General features: G+C 44.4%; 1 protein-coding gene across 1 annotated transcript in view; it reads left to right on the forward strand.

Moving 5' to 3' along the window:
• Window positions 1-22632, forward strand: part of CIT (citron rho-interacting serine/threonine kinase) — a 161770-nt gene that overhangs the window by 44412 nt on the left and 94726 nt on the right. The window contains 1 exon segment of the mRNA XM_032431628.1: window positions 16021-16204. Within this exon segment, the coding sequence (XP_032287519.1) occupies window positions 16021-16204 (184 nt within the window).

A 22632-nucleotide genomic window follows, 5' to 3' on the forward strand; every position in this document is an offset into this window, starting at 1 on the left:
TGGTTATGCCTCCATTTCCTGGCATCGCGCACCTGCTCCTATCAATGGGGAAGTTTTGCTGCCTGGTGTGCTTTTCTAGTCACATCTGTTAAAATATGTTCCCTGCACAGGCACAGTGATGTCCACGGGACCAGCATGCTTGTCCCTTTCATTCAAGACCACCATGTCCTGACAGTGAGGAATGTAAAACGCGAGTGTGGATTGTGGAAGTATCCTGGATCGTCTGTGGTGAATGCTCTAGAGAACTTGCATTGTCTGTTACTTATGACACAGGCTGCTTCTCCTGATTTGTGTTCCTTTCACTATTCTCAGAAAGACACGTTTCTTGCAAAATTATTGTGAGTTTTCAGGTCCTTAGCGTTTGTTAGCAGAGAGGACATTTCACTTCCACTGGTAGTGAGTGACCTGGGGGTGCTCTCGTGCTGATGAACACTGAGGTATTCCCCTGCTGATAGGTCTCCTTTTTGTCATTGATGATCATTGTGCACTACCAGGCCCCGAATGGCCTCGTGGTTGCTCAATAAACTTAGGGGATGATGGCCTTTGGTTGAAAGGAAAGGGGTTTTGTGGCTCCGTAGCCTCATGTGAGCTCCTTACATATTGTTGTATGCAGAAATAAGCACCATGTAACTCACTGGGCATCTACTCTGGTCCTTAATATGGTAGGAAATATTGGTTAAGTAGCCCCTGTTGTGTGCCAACCAGTAGGTGTTTAAATACAGCACACTGAATTACTTGAAAACAATTCTGTCAGAGGTCAGGATTACTATACCCATTTTACAGATGTGGACACTATTCTCACTTGTCTCAGGTCACATAACACATGAGTGAGAGAATTGGATTTGGGTCGAGGTCTGCGTGACTCTAGAGCCCATGCTCTTTCTACAAAACCATGCATGCCTTAGCATAGATCATTGTTAGTAATAATATTTGTGGTGATGACAAAGAACCACGTCACATTTGCGAGTGGTTTAATTTCTACGTCTGTTTAGCGCATATGGAATCACAGTAATTTTTGAATTCCTCATGATGTTTGAATATCTACCTCCTCATTGTGCTAAATTAGCTGTAGCTCTGTTGATGGGCAAATTTGGATATAGCCCTGCCTTCCGGGAACTTACAGTCTAAACTTTGGGTCCTCTGCTTACATAGAGCTTTGTTCCTGTTAAATTGCTCAAAATCATAGAAAGGTTAATGCTTAGTAGGTCACTCACTGGCTTACTGAACCACATATGCTTGATTTTTTTTTTTATTTTTATTTTTTTATTTTTTTATTTTTTTTAAAGATTTTATTTATTTATTTGAGACAGAATGAGAGAGAGAGAGAGCAAGCACATGAGAGGGGGGAGGGGCAGAGGGAGAAGCAGACCCCCTGCCAAGCAGGGAGCCCGATGCGGGACTCGATCCCGGGACTCCAGGATCATGACCTGAGCCGAAGGCAGTCGCTTAACCAACTGAGCCACCCAGGCGCCCTTGATTTTTTTTTTTAAAGATTTATTTATTTATTTGAGAGAGAGTGTTTATATGCATGAGTCGGGGGAGGGGCAGACTGAGAGGGAGAGAGAATCTCAAGCAGACTCCCTGCTGAGCGTGGAGCCTGATCTTGATCAGACTTGATCTCACAACCCTAAGATCATGACCTGAGCTGAAATCAAGAGTCAGACGCTTAACCGACTGAGCCACCCACATGCCCCCACAGAGGCTTGATTATAAGCAAAATATGGACTATGACCCGGTGACTCTTTCCCCACATATAGCATCCCATTCTTTCCTCTAATCTGTTACCCTCCCCAGGCCTCAGACCTAGCCTGAGAAAGGCCAATGTTGGATTGAAGACCCACTTCCAAATTTGGGGTTTATATAGTCTTGAGATGAATTGACAGGACTTGATTCATATTTTCTGTTTATCAGAACAGGGTTTCTCAACCACGGCACTGTTGACATGTGGGACCGGATCATTCTTTGTGGTGCAAGCTTATGTGTGAATTGCAGGATATTTAGCAGCACCCCGGCCTTTACCCATAGATACCAGCAGCACCCACCCCCGTGCAGATTGTGACAACCAAATATGTCTCCGGCCATTGCCCAGTGTCTGTTGGTGCCACATCTGCCCCCGGTGGAGAACCATTGATTTAGAATTGGTCTGGTTATTACCAGGAGAGAAAATATTGCAGTCATCAGAATCACTCGAGACTGCCGTTGCTAACAAGTCATGGAACGATAGTTTGGGGTCAGTAGGACCTTGTTGCGCAGAGTGCAGTCCGTGGACCAGCAGCATCGGCATCCCCGACGTCACCTGGGAGCTTGTTAGAGATGCAGAGACTCGGGCCCCCCTAGACCTGCTGAGTCAGTAACTGCACTTTAATAAGATCCCCAGAAATAAGGTTCCTGTGCATATTAGCATTTGCAAAGCCCTGGAAGAGGAGAAAATTTATTCTGTCAGCCTCAGAATTTCTTGCTCATCTTTGTAGGGCCCTTCTTCCTCATTTTGTTCTCTGGGCTCGGGATAAGGGGAGACTGCTTTTTGGCTGAAAACTTCCATAGGTGGATGGAAATGCTTGGAAATGCTGGATCTTAGGCTCTGCTTTTGAGGTATTTAAAGCTTTTTTCTCAGATGAGCTTTACAACCTTCATATCTTTCAAGATGGTGGCTTAACTTAATCTCCACCCGCTGATAGCAAATAGGTGGTTGTAAGAAGGCGTTTATATGCCTTCCACTTTCCATCCCTGCCCCGCCCCCGGCTTACTATTGTCCCATATTTAGTTTTAGTTAAGGATGGATTAAGTTTTCTTCATTAACTTGTTAGCTGTGTATTATATTGCCATGCCATTTTTTGAGCACCTACTATGTTCCAGGGGCTCTGCAAAGCACATTATGCGTATTATTGTCCCATTTGCTCACTACACCTCTGTGATATGGGTGCTATGACTAGTCCCACAGTACAGGTGAGGATATTGAGGCCTAAGGAGATGAAGCCACTTGGCAAAGGTCCCAGAGCCAGTACTTGGCAGTGGCAGAGGTCAAATGCAGTTCTCTCTGACTCCAGGTTCTCTTTGCTTTTATTTATTTGAAAAGTTAGTATAGTCCATGGTTTTAAAAAAAAAAAAATTGAAATGACACAGAAGGTTAAACAGTGAAAATTGTCTCTTTCTCACCCTATGCCCAGGGCCTCTCCCTAAAGTGATCCACTATTGTCAGTTTCTTATATAACTTTCCAGAATATTCTACACCAACATAAACACCAGTACGGCCTATACCCTTTACAACGTTATACTGCCTCCCAAGAAATCAAGAGTTTTTATTGTCAGGTGATTTTCCTGCATCATTGATATAAATGAAGAAATCTTTGTAAGCCCTGCCATATTTATCCTTTGAATTGGCCACTCTGGCATTGATTTCTAATGAGCAGTGTTCTCTTCTTTACAAATGAAAACCCCTTATGGTTTTAACATGAGTATTTCATTTGTTTATTTTAGCGTTCTGCTTTTAGAATAGCATTATCTCAATGGCTTGTGAAGCGCGCGTGTGTGTGTGTTGGCTTGTTTTGGACCTTTTTCAGGACTGCTTATTTTGGGTTCCTATCATTTGAACAGGTGTCTCTCCATGCTTTGTTTTCTAAGCTAGTTCGTGGAGGTTGGTAGATGTGCTTCTGTGTTTGCCTTGGTTGGCCCTGAAGTGTATCTCCCTGTTGGACAGCCACCTAGTGACTTCAGGGGCACGAGGAAGTGTGGAAGGGGAGCTGGGCCCAGGAGCATGTGGGCCCCCCCCCCCCACTCCAACATAAACAAGGGATAATGAAGACATGCAGTCAGTAGCTATTACAGGCTTATGGGCTATACAAGCAAGTATTTATGTGTCTCTTGGGGATTGTTCTGTTTTTAGAAAGTAAGTTATTGATAGGAGAAAATAGGCTAAGAAGAGCTAAATGCTTATAAATTAGGATTATGGGATTTCCCTGCTCTAGTCTGAATTTAGAAGCTACATCCAGAGATGTTAAAAATATGCAGTATTTCATTTTATTCCAAGATAAATTGAGATGGCTTATTTTAGAGATAATTGCAATATCAAAAGGATAAAAATAAATAAATGTAGGAATCTGGTTGAAGGGGGTATCCCAGTAAAGAAATATAAGTCAGGGTTAAAGGTAAAAACAAAGAAGTTCTGGTCAAGTTGCTGGACGAGGACAGATTTGGGACTCTAAGCCTCCTAGTGGCCAAAGCAAAAAGGAAAATATGAACAGTGACAGTTGACCCTTGACTAACATGGGGGTTAGGGGCACTGACCCCTGCATAGTCAAAAATCTGTGCATAACTTTTGACTTCCCCAAAACTTCTAACAGCCTACTATTGAGCAGAAGCCTTACTGATGATGTAAACAGTCAATTAACATATGTTGTATATTATATGTATTACATACTATATTCTTACAATAAAGTAAGCTAGAGAAAAGAAAATGTCATTAAGAACATTGTTAGGAAGGGAAACATTTGCAGTACTGTGCTGAATTATCGAAAAAAAATCATGTGTAAGTAGACCCCCACAGTTCAAATCCATGTTCAAAGGTCAACTGTATGAGAGCCTCAGTCCCATGAGAGAAAAACCCAGAATGGTTTGCTCAGAAAAGACTTGATTTTCTGGATACTGAGCCCTGAGGAATTTCATCATTGGATTCCCCAAAATGAGACCTCCTTGTGACATTGTGGACCTCATTCCTCCCATATGTGCTCTGGGGATTTCCCTATGACTGCTACTACTTCTTTTTTTTAAAAAGATTTATTTACTTATTTTAGAGAGAGAGAGCAGGGGGGAGGGGCAGAGGGAGAGGGAGAGAATCTCAAGCAAACTTCCTGCTGAGTGTGGAGCTTGACATGGGGCTTGATCCCACAACTCTGAGATCATGACCTGAGCAGAAATCAAGAATCAGATGCTCAATTGACTGAGGTACCCCCTTGCACCTCCCCATAACGGCTTCTTATCGTGCCTCTTAGTGCAAGCCAACAGTGCAACGTTAAATTTCAGTTTAGTAAAATCGGTTCTAGATGAGGTAAATTAATGCCTTTCCTTGGGGAAGGGTTTTTCTAGAAAGCCCATAAATCGGAGTCCTTGACCCTTAAATTCTCACTTGCCCAAAAACCTTTGACAACCAAGCAAACATGGAAACTATTTGGCCAAAGATTCAGAATTACATTAAACATCTGGGACTATATTCAGCAGCCAACTTTCAAGTGAGTTTTATGAAGTGTGGTGATTGCATTTACGCTCATTTTATGGGTGTGAAGTTTGGATAGGACTAAGAAGGTGGCTGGCAGGAGTCAAAAGAGGTTAAGAAGCCAAAGGACAAAGAGTAGGAGGTCCAGGTGGTTCACAACCAGGGGTTTGCAAACGATTTTCAGCGTCTCACTTCAGAGAAAATAAATGTGACCAACTCTGTTGCTCCCTAGTGATGGAAAGAAAAGAATTGGGTTCATCATACAGCATTGGCAGGTTGGGGTGTAAGACCCACTCTTCCTGTCCTTCAAACTTCTGACAAGCAAAGGACACACACATCCCCAACACATAGATGGGGATGAAAATATCTACTTTATTCTTGGTGAGGCAAATACTCAATAACGCTTGACCTGCTCCTGGACATTTACCCACCCTCCCAGAGAAGAATGGAAGACCTTCCCTCATGGACAGAGAGGGCTTGTCACGGTGGGACTGAGGGAAAGAAGGAGGACAAAAGCGGTCAGTTGGCTGAGTGAAACAGGAAGTGTTAAGCTTGGTTCTTTGCTTTCCAGACACAGTAACCCTGCCTTCCAATAAAACATAGCCCGGTGATGTCCAGCCTGATGAGTCACATTAGCTCCCTCTTCTTGGGGGAGGAGTGAGCAGAGGGGTGAGGCTGGATGTGTTTGTGCAGCACTTCTGCCTCATGGGCTGAAGGAGCCTGACTGGAAGCTCCTCAGACCAGGAAAGGATTGGGGACAAAATATTTGCCCTTCCCAATGGTTGGAAAGAGCTTTATTGAGGAATAATAGACATACAATAAGCGCATGTATTTTAAGCATACAGTTTAAGTTTTGAAATATGTATATACCCATGAAACCATCATGACACTCAAGAGCATGAACATGGCCATCATCCCCAGAAGTTTCTTCATGCCCCTTTGAAACCCTTTCCTCACACCCCTCCCCATTCCTTCCTTTGTCCCCGGGCAATGACTGATCTGCCTTTTGTCACTGTAGTTTAGCTTTATTTTCTAAACTTTATATAAATTGAGTCCCGCACGGTGTACTTATTTTGTCCAGCTTCTTTCATTCCACATAATCATTCTGAGATTCTCCCTATGTTGTGGCATGTGTCATAGTCTGTTCCTTTTTACTGCTAAGTAGTAGTTCATTGTAGGGATATACCACGGTTTGTTTATCCAGTCCTCTGCTGATGGTTGTGGTTGTTTCCAGTTTTTGGCTATTTGAAATAAAGCTTCTGTGAACATTTGTGTACAAACCTGCAGACATACACATTCATTTCTCTTGGGTAAGTATCTAGGAGTGGAATGGCTGGATCATATGATAGAGGTATGCTTCACTTTTTAAGAGATTGCCAACCTTTTTCAGAGTGGTTGTACCGTTTTATATTTTCACCAACAATGAATGAGAGATCCAGTTCCTCCACATTTTGCCAATGCTCCCAGTAGTTGGATTCAAAGTCACTCATATCTTGGGAAATAGTCAGCTATGGAGATAAATTTAAATTTTTTTAATGAAAAATACGTGTATATATATATATATACACACACACAGACGTATATATGCACATATATACATGTATATCTTTTTTTTCTATGCCATTGGTTTGATGAAGAAGTTAGATCATTGGCTTACAGAATACCCCCACATTTGTCTCTTTGCTTCCTCCGTAGGGGATGATGATGGTATTTGTTCTTCTGGCTCCTGTAAACTGGAAGGTAGCTCCAAAAGATAAAAATAGATTCTGATTTGGCTTTTCTGCCAAGAATATCTAGTAGAGGGGCTTCTCCTTGCCTGAGATGGGACAATATGAACACCAAAAAGACTGTAGTGACTTGAAACACAACAAATATATAATAATTTATGAGTTCTTAATGATAACTCAAAAAGAAATCTCACTGGTCACTTCTGGCAGTTGCTCAGGGCCCCCAAGTCATTACTCTGAATGTTGCTAAATATAGGGAAAGAACCAAGCATTTGACCTGCCTTCCTATTTGAACTATATTTCAGGGTAACCAAATTGTTGATGTGCTAATACATGTAGAAGGAATGGTGAAATGAGAAAACCATCATTTTGCAGCCCTTAATGAAATAATGGCTATAGGCAATGCTCATCAATGGTTGTAAACCTTTAAGTGAAAGATTGGGGGGATCAGGCTGATGTCAGTGGAACCCATGGATCATTGTGAATATCACAAGATGGGAGACAAGCAGACATTGTGTGCCTTCTAATGTCATGCATTAAGTAGACAACACATCCAGAATACTGGGAAGTATTCTTGCCAAAAGAATTGAATATGAATCTAAGGAAGGCCCTCAATTGAACTGCCAGTTAATAGGAAGCATGGAGGACAGAGAAACATGTTAAATGACGTCAACAAGGATGCATTCATGCAAGTCCAGAATTTGGGAAATTCTACAGACATGTGATCCAGTTTCTTAGACCAATAAATGACTTTAAAATGAAGTCATTGTTACAGATTAAGAGACACACCAGCCAAATCAGTTTGTAAACCTTGGTTGGATCCTGACTGAAATGAAACCAACTGTAAAGAGACATTTTTGGGACAACTGGAGAAATCAAACACAAATATGGTGTTAGATAATGTTATGGAGTTACTGTTAATTTTGTTGGGTGTGATGAAGGTATTGCGGTAACAGTATTTTGGAAGTCCTTACCTGTTAGAGCATTGGTTCTCAACTGGGGGTGATTTTGCCCCCCACGGGACATTTAGCAACGTCTGGAGACATTTTTGGTTGTCATGACTTGAGGTACTGATGGCATCTGGTGGGTAGAGGTCAGCGATACTGCTAAATGCCCTACAAGACACATGACAGCCCCCACCAGCGAAGTACTCTCCCCTCCCACATGTCACTGGTGCCACAGTTGAGAAATCTTGCTTAGAGATATCTACTGCAGTAGTTACGTGCTAGAGTGATCCGGTCCTAGGGAATGCAAGCTGAGGAACTAGCTCCTTCACTATCCTTGAAGTATGTTCTGGGGGTGTCCACCTGGGCCCCACACTGGTTAGATCTAGACCCAACCTGGCAGGAAAATGCAGTCATGACTAGTTGAGGTTTGAAAGGATTCTCTCTTTGGAGCGTTTCCAGCCCGTGTAAGTGTTTTGCAGGTATGCTGAGTACCCAGACCCAGAGGGCGGGGGACAAAGTAAAGCTACAGTATTAGAAGTCTGGTTCAAGTATGATGCAGAATTGAGAGAAAGCATCTCTCAAAGTATAAATCTGTGGAAAAATGTCCATCGTTTACCAAAGACTTGATGCTAAGCAGCCTGGTAGATGGCTTTTGAGAACGGTGAGATTCAGACAGAGCACACAACTCATCAAGAATTTGAATCTGCCACCAGAGAGGGAATCTGCTTAGCCGTTGGCAGCTAGACCCTAGCGTCCTTGAGATTGATTGATTGAAGCATATTTGAGTAGTGCTAACTTCCTTATTCATCTTCTTTGAAGACACCATTGTAAAAATTGACCACTGGCCAAATCAGCATTACCTTAAAGTCTCTTTATGACTCTTTTGGGAAGCAAAGACATGGGAGAATATTTTATTTACTTAAGTCTATTGGAAACTGGATCTAGTTTGTCTTCTTTTTGTATTTCTTACACAACATTTTGTTTGGAGGAGCTACACCTGACCACTTCCTACCCAGAGGGGAGAAAGTAGGGGACTTGCCTGGGGCTCTGGGGAATAGAAATCTGTTTTGATGGGCTGAATTATTTACGTATATTTAGTGACTAGTTGTATTTGCCTATCCCCTAACTTATTCTATTGGTTCATTCCCACGATCTCTCTGATCCTGGATCTCTTGCTCTTCCTACTATTGCAACCTCTTTCTCTCGGAGCTGTTCCCATCCTAAGAGTTGGTCGTTGAAATTCCTAAAAGCTCTGCTGTTGTGTCAATTGTCACATTTTGCCCCTTCTTTCTGTAGCCTGCCTCCTGTTAATCCACATCCCCCTGTTTCCGTTATCACTTCCTTACTGTAGAATTTGTCATGTTGACTATTGTAGACTTGTCCTTTAGAGGTTTCTAGCATCGACCTCTTCCAACCACCGCTCCTGCAGCGATGGTATCAGTGTCTGGCACTCACACCAGCCCCGCGCTCTAAAACTCTGTCTAATAATCCCTTCTGTCAATCCGATCCAGGATTCCCCCGCTTCAAGGTCTGGCCAAGATTTCACTTTCGCTTCCTTCCCGGCCTCATTACCCATGGCTCCCTCGAGCTGCAGCTCTGTGGCTTTTCTAAAGTGGTACTCTTCCCCACTCCAGCCCGCCAAGATACCTTTTAACCAACTCTTGACATTCAATCACCTCCGTGACACTTTCCCGCAGGAACACACAAAACTCACTGTGTCCCCTTCGGCAGAACTTACCGGCACTCCATTTATGCATCTCTGCTTTTCACACCCACCCCTTGACCTCTAAACGACATAAATAGCCTCCTCTTCACCTACTTTGCAGTCCTGCCTTTGTACCATGGATAAGTGCGATCACATTGGTTGCTTCGGAGTTTAAGGAACTGGAGGACGGCCACTTTTCTGGTCATCTTCCTTTTAGGTTTGAACATGGTATCGTATTAATTAAGTACCCTTTTTTTTTTTTTTTAAGGTACGGGCCATCATGGTAGATAGAATGAAGCTGAAAATGTTTTTGATTTAATATTGGATGCCCACGGTGTTCCAGGCACAGTCCCGATTCATTATATCATTACACAATATTTATTTATGTGCCTTTGTCCTTTATGACACTGTGTTGGCTGTTATTCATCTTGTGCTTCTGCCACATGCGACTCAGCACCAGTGTCTGTAACTCACAGTGATGATTAAAAGTCATAGGAGTTTTATGAGCTATATCTAGGCAGATTTTTGTTGTTGTACTTGTTTTTTAATGTGCCAATTCTTCATGACTAAATCGGGTACTCTAGGTTTCCTAAAGTGGCACATTGCACGAAATAGCCCATTAGGTTTAAGAAATTATCACACATCCAAGGTTCTTGTTATTCATTCATTCCTTTAACAGAATAGATACTAAACATTGACTAAGGACATCCAGGTGTTAGGGTTGTAATGGTGAACACAGCATAGTCTTCCCCCTCATGGAGCTCGTGTTCCAGTGGGGAAGGCAGGCAATAAACACTATACCAAAATTAGAAAATCTTTTCTATTTGTAATATTAATGTTTGTGTGGTATGCTGAAAAATGTGAGGGTGGGAATGGGGTAAATGGAGCTCAATGGAACATGTTAGAGATAAGGAGGGCCAAGAGGACAAATCCAGTTGATCTCCTTTCCTTGTTTTTTTGTTTTTATTTTTTTAATTTGTAGGCAATACAATTTTCCCCCAAAAAGCTTCTAATGAATGTCAGAATTAAAGAAAAGAGAGAATTTATAGGAGAGAGAGTAACTAAAGCTCTTAAAATAGCTCTTTGTTTCTGAAAACCTTGTTCTGCCATCTATCTTATAATTGGGGATGGGGGGCGGGCAGGAAACACTCCAGAACTTGCTAGCATAGCCCTTGCCACTATGTGGAATGTGCCCTAATGTGACTTCAAGCACAGGCTGATTTATTTTTAAAAATACATAGGAAAAGATTTTCTTGTTTTTCTTTATAGTTTTTGGCAATGAACAGTAGATTTTAATATATGACTTCTGATTTGTCATTATTGAATGTGGTGGGTATGGGGGATGAGATGATTTCATAATACTGTATCAGAAAATATTAATACAAGGCACTCATTAACATATTTTTCAGACAGAACAATCTCCACTTTTAAAGCCTCTTCATTTAACTCAAACATCAAGTAATTTCTCCGTGGCCTTAATTATGCTAGGTGCTCTCTTTTCAAGAGTCACTTTCTATACATCTGTTCGGCAAATATTTATTGTGCCCCTACAGTGTGCCTGGCACTCTGCTATGTTCTCAGATATAATGTGTATCTCCATCAACATAGACTTAAATCCAATGACCTATTAATACCTTTTGTAAAGAAGAAGAATTACATTTTAAAAAAGATTTTATTCATTTGAGAAAGAGAGAGTGAACGGGAGGGAGAGGGAGTGAGAATCTGAAGCAGACTGACTCCGCACTGAGCGCAGAACCCGGAGCAGGGCTTGATTCACAATTGCGAGATCATGACCTGAGCCAAAACCAAGAGTCGGATGCTCAACCAACAGAGCCATCCAGGCTGCTCAGAAAAATTATATTTTATGAGGAGCAAAAAAGGAACATTTTCCATAAAAAGATACAAGAAGGAGGAGAATTAGCCCCCAAAGATAGGTGTGGTCATATACTTGGTAGTCTTGGATTTGACCAAGTTTCCCATAATCCTTTCAAAATGTGGCATCCAGATTTTGAGCTAGTTCACTCTCTCTTTCTGGTGCACCTGTTAAGATATGTATTGAACCTTCTCATTCTTTGTCTCCTGACCTCTTATGTCTTGTCTCTTTGTCTCTGTGCTGCCTTCCATGTGAGCACTTCTCCAACTGCAGATCTCGTTACAATGTAGGTTCTGATTCAGTGGATGGGGGGCAGAGCCAGAAATTCTGTATTTTTTTTTAAACATTTTATTTATTTATTAGAGAGCATGAGTGGGGGGAGGGGCAGAGGAAGTGGGAGAAGCATACTTCCTGCTGAGCATGGAGCCAACGCAGAGTTGGATCCCAGGACCCTGAGATCATGATCTGAGCTGAACGCAGACAGTTAACCAACTGAGCCACCCTGGCGCCCCAGAGATTCTGTATTTCTAACCAACTCCCAGGTGATGCTGATGCTGCCAGTCTACACAAAGCACTTTGAGAAGTATGATTCTATGTGATTTCTTCAGATCTAATGCTACTTCACTAATTTTCTCTTTGGCTCTGTCTAATCTATTTAATGCATTCAGGGAGTTTTAAACTTCAAATTCAATAACAATACTTTTCATTTTTAAAGTTCTGTTTGGTTTCTTTCAAATGTGTGTGGTCCTTTTTTCAGAGTATCCTATTCTTTTATTAGAGCTTCTACTTATTTACCTTGATAATAAATTAATTTTATGGCCCATTTTATTTTATTTATTTATTAAAAAAAATTTTTTTAAAGATTTTATTTATTTGAGAGAGAGAGAATGAGAGACAGCATGAGAGGGAAGAGGGTCAGAGGGAGAAGGAGACTCCCTGCTGGGCAGGGAGCCCAATGTGGGACTCGATCCCGGGACTCCAGGATCATGACCTGAGCCGAAGGCAGTCACTTAACCAACTGAGCCACCCAGGCACCCCTTTTATGGCCCATTTAGATGTTCTTTTATCTGCAGTTTTTGGAAGGCTAATTTTCCCATTTCTTATATGTAATGATGGTCCTCCATGGTAGTTTGGGTGGCTTCTTTTTCCTCGTTATGTGTAATTGTTGGTTTTTACTTTTTTGTGTGTGAATTCCTTTCAAATAGGGCCTGTGTGTGTGTGTGTGTGTGTCTGTTGGTTTGTCTGTCCCATGTGCCCTGGATTGTGGAAGTGCTTCCACAAGATGTTCTCCTTTTGTGTCTGCCAGTGCCCTAAGGGCTCAGTGATCCTAGGCCAGTATTGATGTTAATTTCTTCTTTGTTTGTTTTTTAAGATTTTTTATTTATTTATTTGACACAGAGAGAGAGATAGTGAGAGAGAGCGCACAAGCAGGGGGAGCGGCAGGCAGGCAGAGGGAGAGGGAGAGGGAGAAGCAGGCTCTCTGCTGAGCAAGGAGCCCGATGTGAGGCTCGATCCCAGGACCCTGGGATCATGACCTGAGCCCAAGGCAGACGCTTAACCGACTGAGCCACCCAGGCGCCCCAAATTTCTTGTTTTGTAGTTCCCACCCTATACAGGATACTATAAATGCAGACACCCTAGCTGGGATTACAGTTTTAATCGCCAGCCTGGTTCTTTCCCCCAACGGGTCCTGGCCAAGGGTGAGCATCCTTGTCACTTTCTGGTGGGTAGAGAATTTCCAGTTTGTCCATTTCTTTTTGGCTTGAGGCTGTGGCTCTTTTCCTGCCCAAATGTGGCCCTTATAAGTCCTTTTTTTTTTTTTTTTAGATTTATTTATTTATTTTAGTGAGAGAGAGAGAGAGAGAGAGATTATGAGCAGGGGGAGGGGCTAAGGGAGAGAATCTCAAGCAGACTCCCAGCTGAGTGCAGAGCCCAGTGCGGGGCTTGATCTCACGTCCCTGAAATCAGGACCTGAGCTGAAATCAAGAGTCAGATGCTTAACCGACTGAACCACCCAGGTGCTCCTATAAGCCCTTCTTTTCAGACCTTACTGTTGTAGTCAACTGACTACCTGTCTAGAGGTTTATATCCCTGGCTTTTAATCCATCCTGTGACTATCTCACCTGTTACCAGCTGGTGTATTTCATGTTGATTTTTCCTTCCTTCTATTGAAGATTGTCTGGCCGTTTTTCTAATCTCGACCATATGGGCTGGCTTTGAGCATGATGGAGTTTTCAAGAGAAATCTTATTTTATAGTACAGAATTTCTAAATCATAATTATTTCACAGAGGGTGGCTTCTACCCCTATATTAATCATACTCCTCACTCAGAAATGGGATTCTATTTTAGTCTCCCAAAGATAAATTAGTATATAGTGGAAAGGGAATTAAACTTCTGCTAGAAATAAGATGATATGATAAACACAAACATCCACATGAGTGTGTGCGTGCTTTGAGCACGGAAGAAGAAGATTCAACACAGATTGGGCTGTATCTCACCAGCCTTCACTAATTGCAGGATCTGTCGTAAACATGAATCTCATGTGAGCAATAACAATAATAGGTGATTTTTATGGAGTGTTTACTGTGTGCTAAGGAATATGCTAAGCACTTTATATAGATTTTTTTTTTTCATTTAAACCTCCCAACAGCCCTTTGAGGAATTTATCTCTATGTTGGAAATGAGGCTCAGAGAGGTTAAGTGACTTTCCCGAAGTCACAGAGCTGGTAAGTGGTAGAGCTGGGATTTGAACCCACTCAGATTCCCAAGTAATGTGCCGTCAGTCATAACGCTTCCATATTTGTATCATCTGTGAAACTGCATACATTTCCTCAGTCTTTATCTGAGTTTTTTGAGATGGAAAACTTCTCTTTCTGAACCTTATAAAATGTAATTTCCATTATTATTATTTTTTTTCTTAAAGAAAGTATTGGGTAATTGAAATCAGATTGGATCTGAGGCTATGTTGATGGAAGTAGACACAGGATGTGGGCTGAAGCATTCAATGTAATTTTTCTTTCCATCAGCTAATTTTTAAAGTATTAAGCAAGTAGATTCTGATACTAACAGGGAAGCTTTAAATTCTCTTGAGAGCTTGGAGGTGTTAAATAATTTCCTGGTAGTGCATTTTACGTTTTCAATCTCTTACCTCGTCTCAGTGCACTTGAAGCCCTGCGAATGCTCCTTTGCTCTTCCCAGGAGGAGCCAGACCTCCTCCTTGTGGCTTCCTTCCCTCCCCCTCCACACCATCCCTTCACCTCTCCATTCACTCCCCAGCACTGCCGCTTCGATGTGGTTGTCACTGGGGTACTTTGCAAACAGCCAGATTCTTCTGAGTCTGTAAGCAGAAACCAGACTGCTGCTTCTGTCTGGTGCACAGCTGCTTCAGAAAACAAGGAGTTAAAAAGGAAGCCTGGACTGTGACCGGCCGTGACAAGGGTCCTAGGGGGCGCTGTAGCGAGCTCCGGCAGTGAGTCATGCTGCTCTGTCACTTGGATCAGCACTGGCCCCTGCCACGCAGGCGGCCAGGTGGGGTTCCAGCCAGAGCACGCACAGAGTGGGGAGCATGAAGCCTGCACTGCGGGGGCTGTGATGCCCGGCTCCCCAACTCAACCGGCCGGCTTGCCACAGACGCCTCAGCCTGCAGCCATGGTAACGCTTCTGGCCCGCTACACCCCCCGGAGCCCACCACAATGGGCAGCCTCCTGGTGACTGCTGGCCGAGTGTCCCCCTCCCTGACCAAGAGAGCTTAGTAGGTCTGCAGAAAGTGGAGAAGATGTAAAATGCCCCTAGCCTGGAGTCATGCCTTAACGAGGTAGGACGCAGACGTCCATCGGTGCATTTACACCATCAGGGGGCAGGGGTGCTGTAAATCATCGGGAAGAACTTTATTTGGCTGGTGTTTCATTATGCTGATTAAACTGCGGTGAATTTGGGCGGCATGACTGAGGTGGGGAGGAGGGATGATAATGAACTAAAAAAAAAAAAAGTGGTTGATAAGAGCTCTGAGCACTCTCCTCTGGCTATGAATGAGCTAGACTGCAGTGCTATCCTAACGTGAGTTACATGCCTCCCAGGTCCTCTCTCCTGCTCCTTTCTCTCATTTCATTGCATGAAATGTAGAAATGCCATCTTATTTCAATGATTAACATTAAATATTGATGATTTAGAGCTGTCCAGAGGAAGAAATACATAGGTGTGGGTCAGCCGCTGGCACTAGCCAGCCTGATGCTCTGTCGAAGCGTTCTGGAAATATCCGGAATGAACAGCCGGCTCCCATGAGTTCCCCAAAGTGCTTTTGTTCCACTAAGTGACCTGTTTGAGTTTCTCCTTCAGTTTACCCCCCCAGCCCCCCCCCTCGGGGAAGGCAGCCTGTCTGCCGGCTGGTGGCCATGTTGGCAGAGAAGGGGTTAATCTCTTGTTGCTGTCAGAGGCAAGGCTGGGTCTGCCTGTGCGAGCTAGACGCTGCAGTGCTGAAGGAGCAAGACGATTTTCTCCGCAACAGTGTTGAATCCGTCTGAATTTTTCTCTCCCTCTCTTCTTGTTTTTCTTTAACCAGCTCCTCCCCCCTTCGTTCCCACCCTCAAGTCTGATGATGACACCTCCAATTTTGATGAACCAGAGAAGAATTCGGGGGTTTCATCCTCTCCGTGCCAGCTGAACCTCTCAGGTTTCTCGGGAGAAGAACTGCCGTTTGTGGGGTTTTCGTACAGCAAGGCACTGGGGATTCTTGGTAGATCTGAGTAAGTGAAAATTTGACTTTCTAAGGACCGGTACTGATGTGAGGCATACAGAGCCCAAAGGTGGTGGGGGTGGGGGGGGGGGGGGGGGGGTAGTGCAGGGAAGGGAAGCTGTTAATCAGCCTGCATTTGGGAAGCAATTTACCTGTCTGGGCTTTGGTGGGTAGACTGTTCATATTCTCATTTTGCTGTGTTTAAGGTTCCTCTTCCTGTCCCTAGCATCATAATTGTCCATTGGGTACTTTGGGTTAGTTTTTCAGTGTTTGGTCTTCTTTACAGGGGAGGAAATAGTGGGGGATATCTGGCAGTGCAGATCCTTGGTGGAAGGAGAAACGTGCAGGGTTCAAATGAGCCGTCCATCTATTTCTCCATCTGTGTATCCATCTCTCAGGTGGGTGGATGGAGGTTGCTGTCTTGGCTGTATTGAACGAGATCTCATAAACTAAAGGTTTCCTGATGGGCTTAGCTGAGCTGCAAGTGGCTGTACCAGAGCTCTAACAGATGGATGGTGCTCGGCTCCGCTCGAAGTCGGCTGCAAGATCAGGGATCTGGCAGCTGAGCTTCTCTGAGCTGGCGGAGCGCTGGTGGCCAGTGAGAGCCCCGTTACCGGGAGCCACCGGGAGGGAGTGTGATGTAGCCGAGTCATTGATTCACAGAAACTGGGCTTCACAGGGAAAACAAACAAACCAACAAACCAGGAGACTAGAAAATGGAAGTATAAACATCCCTGTAAACCTCTCAACATGACAGGTCTTTTCTCCGTTCTTGAAAAAGCTCATGAAAAATGCATTCGCACGGCACCTGGGACTGGAGGGTCCTGGCTTCCAGCCTCCGGGAATTTCTGTAAAATGCAGTAGCGTCTGTGGATGTAGGAGCTCAGTGTCTTGCTTCGTTCCGTGATCCCATGACATGCTGCGTTCAGAGACACGGGTTCCCCGGGAAGGTCTTGGACCAGCTGTGTTATTCCCCTGATGCCCTGGCTTTCTCACTTGGAGGCTCTCGGGGTAACGTTAGGTAATTAGTCGCTGCCCACTTAGGAGACAAGCAGAATTTGATTTTCTCCTTGGCAGCGTCCATTCCTGACTTGTTGTGCTTGTAGTTCGGAGATCGATTTAAGGGCATGCGTTGGTTCTTGGATGGTGTCTCCCCATGGGCTCCTCAAAAGATTTCAGACCATCGTGGGGGAACTGGGCACTTGAGATGAAATAGGGTTGTGGGCTGTGATTGCTTGGGAGAGAGATTTTTATGTTGAAAGGTGCTGAGGTGGTCCTACTTTCCTTCTTCCCTGGGGTCTGGGTTTAATATCCGGGGTTGCATTTTGGTAGCATTGGCAGTGTCTTTCTGGCTCCTTTGCTTTGCAACTCCAAAAACAATCTGGATGGTAGGAGTACAGGCAGAGAGCTAACTAGCTGTTGAATGTGCCATCAGATGGATTTGAAATGGCCCAGCAGGGCATTTGGAGAGCAGGGCAGAAGTGGAGGCCTGACGGTAAAGGACGCGTGGTTGGTGGGCAGCTTAATGTGGACACGCGCAGCACACTGAAGGTCACACATCAGACTGGAGGGAGGTGTGTGGAGAGTTCCAGTTCTGGCTAGCAGTGGGCTGGCCGGCTCAGAAAGAAAGCTTGCTTGGGGTGCTAGTGATCTGAAAAACTAGGGAGGACTTGGGGGAATTCGATTTTTGGGGCAAAGGCAGAATGCTGTGGGGGATCTTAGGCATTGCAATTGATCTGAAGCAGTGTGTGATTAATGGCTTATCGTTCAGGAAGCCTGAAATTGCATCTGCCCTTCACAGAAAGCTCAGTTAAGGAAGCTCTCTGACGGGGAGCGGTGGGGGGGGGGGGGGGGGGGGGAACGGGACGACATCTCAGTCTTAAGGCCCAGGCACTCAATAAATATTTGTTGATTGTGTTTGTACTGCTCATTGTATTTGAAGATAGGCTATTTCACCTTTGATAGTTCACAATACCTCTCTGGAGCATAACACGAGCGTCTGTTCATGCCCCAACAGAATGCTTAGTAAGATTCTCATAAAAAAGAAAAAAAAAGTCCACGCAAACAAAAAAGCGTGTATTTCTTACCTGGAAGATGGGATTGGAGTATTCCTGCCTTTGGGGAACTTTAATGTCTTTGCCATGGCAGTTTGGGGTTGGAGTCAGAAAGATATTCTTTCATCTCGTGTCTTTGAATGTGATCTTGCTGTCAGGTTTGGCTCTTCGGTCACAGGCAGCCCTGCGGGTAAAACCTACAGCATCCTTATAGAAATCCACTCCACCTGTTGGATGCAGGTGACCCTGGACCGATCGTGTTATCATTATTTAGAAATTCAATAAAAGATGCAATGATGAAATTAATCAGAAGCCCCTGCAGTGCTGCGGACATATAGACAAAATTCATTTAGAGGTGGGAGGAGGCATTTTCTGGGGGTCCCACCGCTGCCACTGGGGACCTGCTGTTTCTTCCCGAGCATCTCCTTCTCCCCTCCCCATTCTCAGCGTCACGGGTTTTTATTTACAGAGATTACCTGTGTCGTTACTCACTCTTCACACCACCTAGGAGATTGCAGATGCTGTGGTGCTGCGCTGGGGAAATTGACCCCAGATCTGTTCCAGTGAATTGAATGAAATGTTCAGAGGTGATGCTGAATGAATGAGGAGTTTTCACAGAGCCTCTGGTAGTGAGAATGATTTTAATTGTTGTGATCGTTGGTTGCTTTTTAGGATCCTTTTTTGGGACCCCAGACAGTTTTTAAGCCCGCCATGGAGCACATCATTATTTTAAGCTTAGCAAGAATCTTGATCTCAGCATTCTGTGTCTGAAGTATCGTGGGCGTTCCTTGCAGCTTGAGTTGGAGGGAGCAGGAGAGATTAGACAGGACCGGTTTTGGTTGTCTTTGGGGTGGGATTCTGGCAAAGCTGGTGCTGGAGAGTGAGGGAGTGTCTGTCTCGTGCCTCTTTTTTTTAACTGCCAATAACCCAGGCCACATTGCCAAGCTCTGGATGCTTGGGTGTTTCTCTGAGCCTCTGTTTGCTTGAATTTTACAATATGTTAAAGATGTATGTTAAAGGTTGAAAAATAAAATGGATCCCAGTTCTCTTCCCTCCCCTGTCAGCAGGGGTACATTTCTTTAGGTCCCTTCTTCCTCTTAGATTGGAGATACCGTCTCATTTAAGCCCTAGCTGAAACCGTGCATTTCTGCAAACCTTCAGTATAAACTCTAGAAGGAAAAAACCATTTGGTTTTATATTTTGTGCTAGTTTTACACATGCTGGTTTGATGCTTTTGGAGAACTTGGAAATTTTGGAGGAGCAAAGAGATCTCGATGAGGCTGGAATCTGTGGAATGCCAGTGTCTGAATAGGCTGTTTTTAGGAAGGGGGGGCTCTCTCTTCCTTTTGGCTCAGGGCTCTTTCCTTTCCTTCTGGGTGATTGGAAGTTTCATTTTGGAGCCAGCCATCTAAACACAGTGGAGGAATGAAAAATGGCTTCCACCATTGCCTTCCCAGATTTTCAGGGAACCAGTTTTTGGTACCTCTTCCTTGCTCTGTTGGCGCTTCTTTGCATGCCTGTTTCCTCAACTGCAAAGTGGAGGGGGGAGGTAAAGATCCCTTCCTCTTAGGGCTTTCGGGAGGATTGTATGAAACCCATAAAGCACTTGATCTAGTACTTGGCACATGGAAAAGTCTCAGTAAATGTTCACTGTTATTATTTTTGTTATTGCTAGTTTGCTGGTCTCTATGTGCATAGTGTTCCTCTGTTTATACTGAGAGGATATGGAAGGAACTCAGCAATAATTAGGTAGTCTAGTCATGCCAGAGCAGAAATCCAGCCTCCCAGGTCCTGGGAATTTTCTGCTAGAGAAGCTTAAACGTCCTGACCAACCACAAGTTAATATGCAGTTGCCAGCTATCTGCAGGTAAAAGGTGGTTGTGGGGATGGAGTGGGTTGGGGGACAGAATTAGAAGGCCCAGTCCCAGAACGGGTGCCCTTCCATCAAGTTGAACAAGTCAAGGCATATATGTGTGAAACAGTCCAGAGGACACAGAGCAAACACCTTTCCTGCAGAACATCATGGTACAAATGGGATATCTCACTGCTGTAGGAATCAGGAGAGGAAGAAGGCAGCGTCCCTTGTGGGGGACACTTCATGGGTAATGCCAGCTCACAGTTCTTGCCAAGTTACAGTGATGATCTTCGTTGGAATGTCTTTCCATTTCCCCAAGTCGGCCGTGATCTCAAGAGCAGGGCTGGCTCTGGATTCATCCTGGTTCCCTTGGAGCGCAAGACATGGTAGACCCTCAGTAAATACCTGTGTTGGAGACTGAGTGTGTTAGCACACTAATGGGAGGTGAAATATTCGGCTTTTTAGAAGACAATGGATTTGGATGAGGGGAGAGATATGTAGAGAGCATTTCATGCAGGTTCAAGTGGTAACAACAGCTCATCCATACAGGACACCAGCTCTGTAGCAGGCTCTGTTCTAAGCACTTTACACAGATTAACTCATTTAAATTGCACAATGGCCCACGAGGAAGGTAGTGTCATTATTCCTCTCTTACATGTAAGGAAACCGAGACACGGAGAGGTTAAGCAACTTCCCCAAGGTCATGCAGCCCTGAGCAGCTCAGCCAGAAGTTGAACCCAGACAATGTGGCAGCTCAGGAGTCTGTTAGCCACTGTGCTATGCTGCCAGGTATGAATGCTGTTGACAGGAGAAATTAGGGGATTTGTGGGGTCCCCAGGTTCACATGCTTGTTGGAAGTAGAGGCCCATTGTGGGGAATGATGAGCAGTGGTGTTGGGGCAGGGTGGGATGAGAGCTGACAGGCCGTCTAATTGCTGGGTTTTGTTTTCAATCTCTGTAAGTTTTTTGAGTATGTAGACTAGCTCTTGCATTTTTTATAAAAAATTTCTTCCTCCTCTCATTTGGAGACTCTTTCCTGGTGTGTGTGTGTATGTGATAAACACATGCATATATACTCTCTCCTGTAAAGTTCTTTGCTTGAGGGTGAGCTTGGTGAGCTGAGGGAACTGTGTTGACCTTGCTCTCCACTGTGGCTTCAGACCGATCATATGCAAGGTGCTCAATAAGCGTTTGGTGAACTGGTCCAAATCGTTTTTATGGCTGTAGCTTTCAATTTGTTGATGACTCTATGCTCCGTGTCTATGCAAATCTATGTTTTATATTTCCAGCTGCTTCTGTCATTTATCCTGGGGATGGCTTATTCCAGCAGAAGATGGCCTGAATTCTCCGATCAGTCCTACTTCCCTTTTACGGAAATACTTGGGAGGGTGGGGAGTCTGCCCTTAAAAACTGTCTTCCTTTCCCCATCCAGCCGAGGGCTGTCTGTCATTGTGCATGCTACCTCCAGATCCCTATTGCAAAGAGCCTCATCTGTCTTTTGAGTTTTGTAAAAAAAATAGTCAGCAAGAGTAACAAAATGTGCTCTGGTACATGAAGGTGTGCATCTTCTGTACTTCCCAAATAAATTAAAAACCTGTAACTAGCTCCTGCCCATGGTTCCTGCCTTCCAGGGCTCTGTGTTGCTCCCATTTCCACGATCATCCAGACCAGATATCGGACCTTTGCCTCTCTTGGTTGTGTTGGGTTCTCTCCTCTCATTCAATGTCTTCTTTCCCTTAGTCAAGCACATCTTGTTCTGCTTGCCTTATTCTGTTCTCTATTTAGACTGTGCGTGCTTGCCTCGCGGGCCTGGCAGGACCATTCTGCCGCCTTCTTGTTTGTCTTAAAGGTACCTTTAGGAAATGTAATCCAAACGAGCCTAGCCCCATCCTGAAGATTAGGCTCCAAAAGATCTGTCAAGTGTGTTTTTTGCTGGCCTACACATGCTAATTTGCATGGTTGCCTCGGATCCCTTAAGAAGACAGTAATTGACTAAGTGGTGCTATGTGTTCCCAAGCTCTGCGCCAGTTTGGCACCTCTTCCTTCGCCTAAGTGAATCGCTCTCCATTCTTTCTGTTTTACGTGTCTTTTGTCTCCTGTTCTGCGTCACCTGCCTTTCTCTGACCAGCTTCGTGCAAGAATAGCCTTCACTCCGTGCCTCTCTTCCAGTCTCTCCAACCCTGGGGAAGTTGCTGAGAAGCCGCCTATTCCACCCGACCACCAAAGCCAGTGATTCCCACCTTGCCATGCAATGCCGTCACTTACCACGTGTGCCTTGAGACTTTCTGCTTGCTTCTCTTCCACACTGTGGAAACTCGGTTTTCCCTCCTACCTCTCTGCCTGCCGGGCTCACTGCTTCGTGGCTGTTGTCTTCTGTTCAGGTCCTCGAAATGGTGCACCGTCTCCTCAGGTCCCAGCAGTTACCTTTTTAGCCTGGGCTTGGTGATCTCATTCATTTCCTGGCTTACACTCTTATGTCCTCATGGCTCTCCTCCCCATGTGCCCTGTGTTCGTTATTGCCAAGATGTTC

The sequence above is a fragment of the Phoca vitulina genome, unplaced genomic scaffold (assembly GCF_004348235.1).
Source record: "Phoca vitulina isolate PV1807 unplaced genomic scaffold, GSC_HSeal_1.0 scaffold46, whole genome shotgun sequence".
In the NCBI taxonomy this organism is placed as follows: domain Eukaryota; kingdom Metazoa; phylum Chordata; class Mammalia; order Carnivora; family Phocidae; genus Phoca; species Phoca vitulina.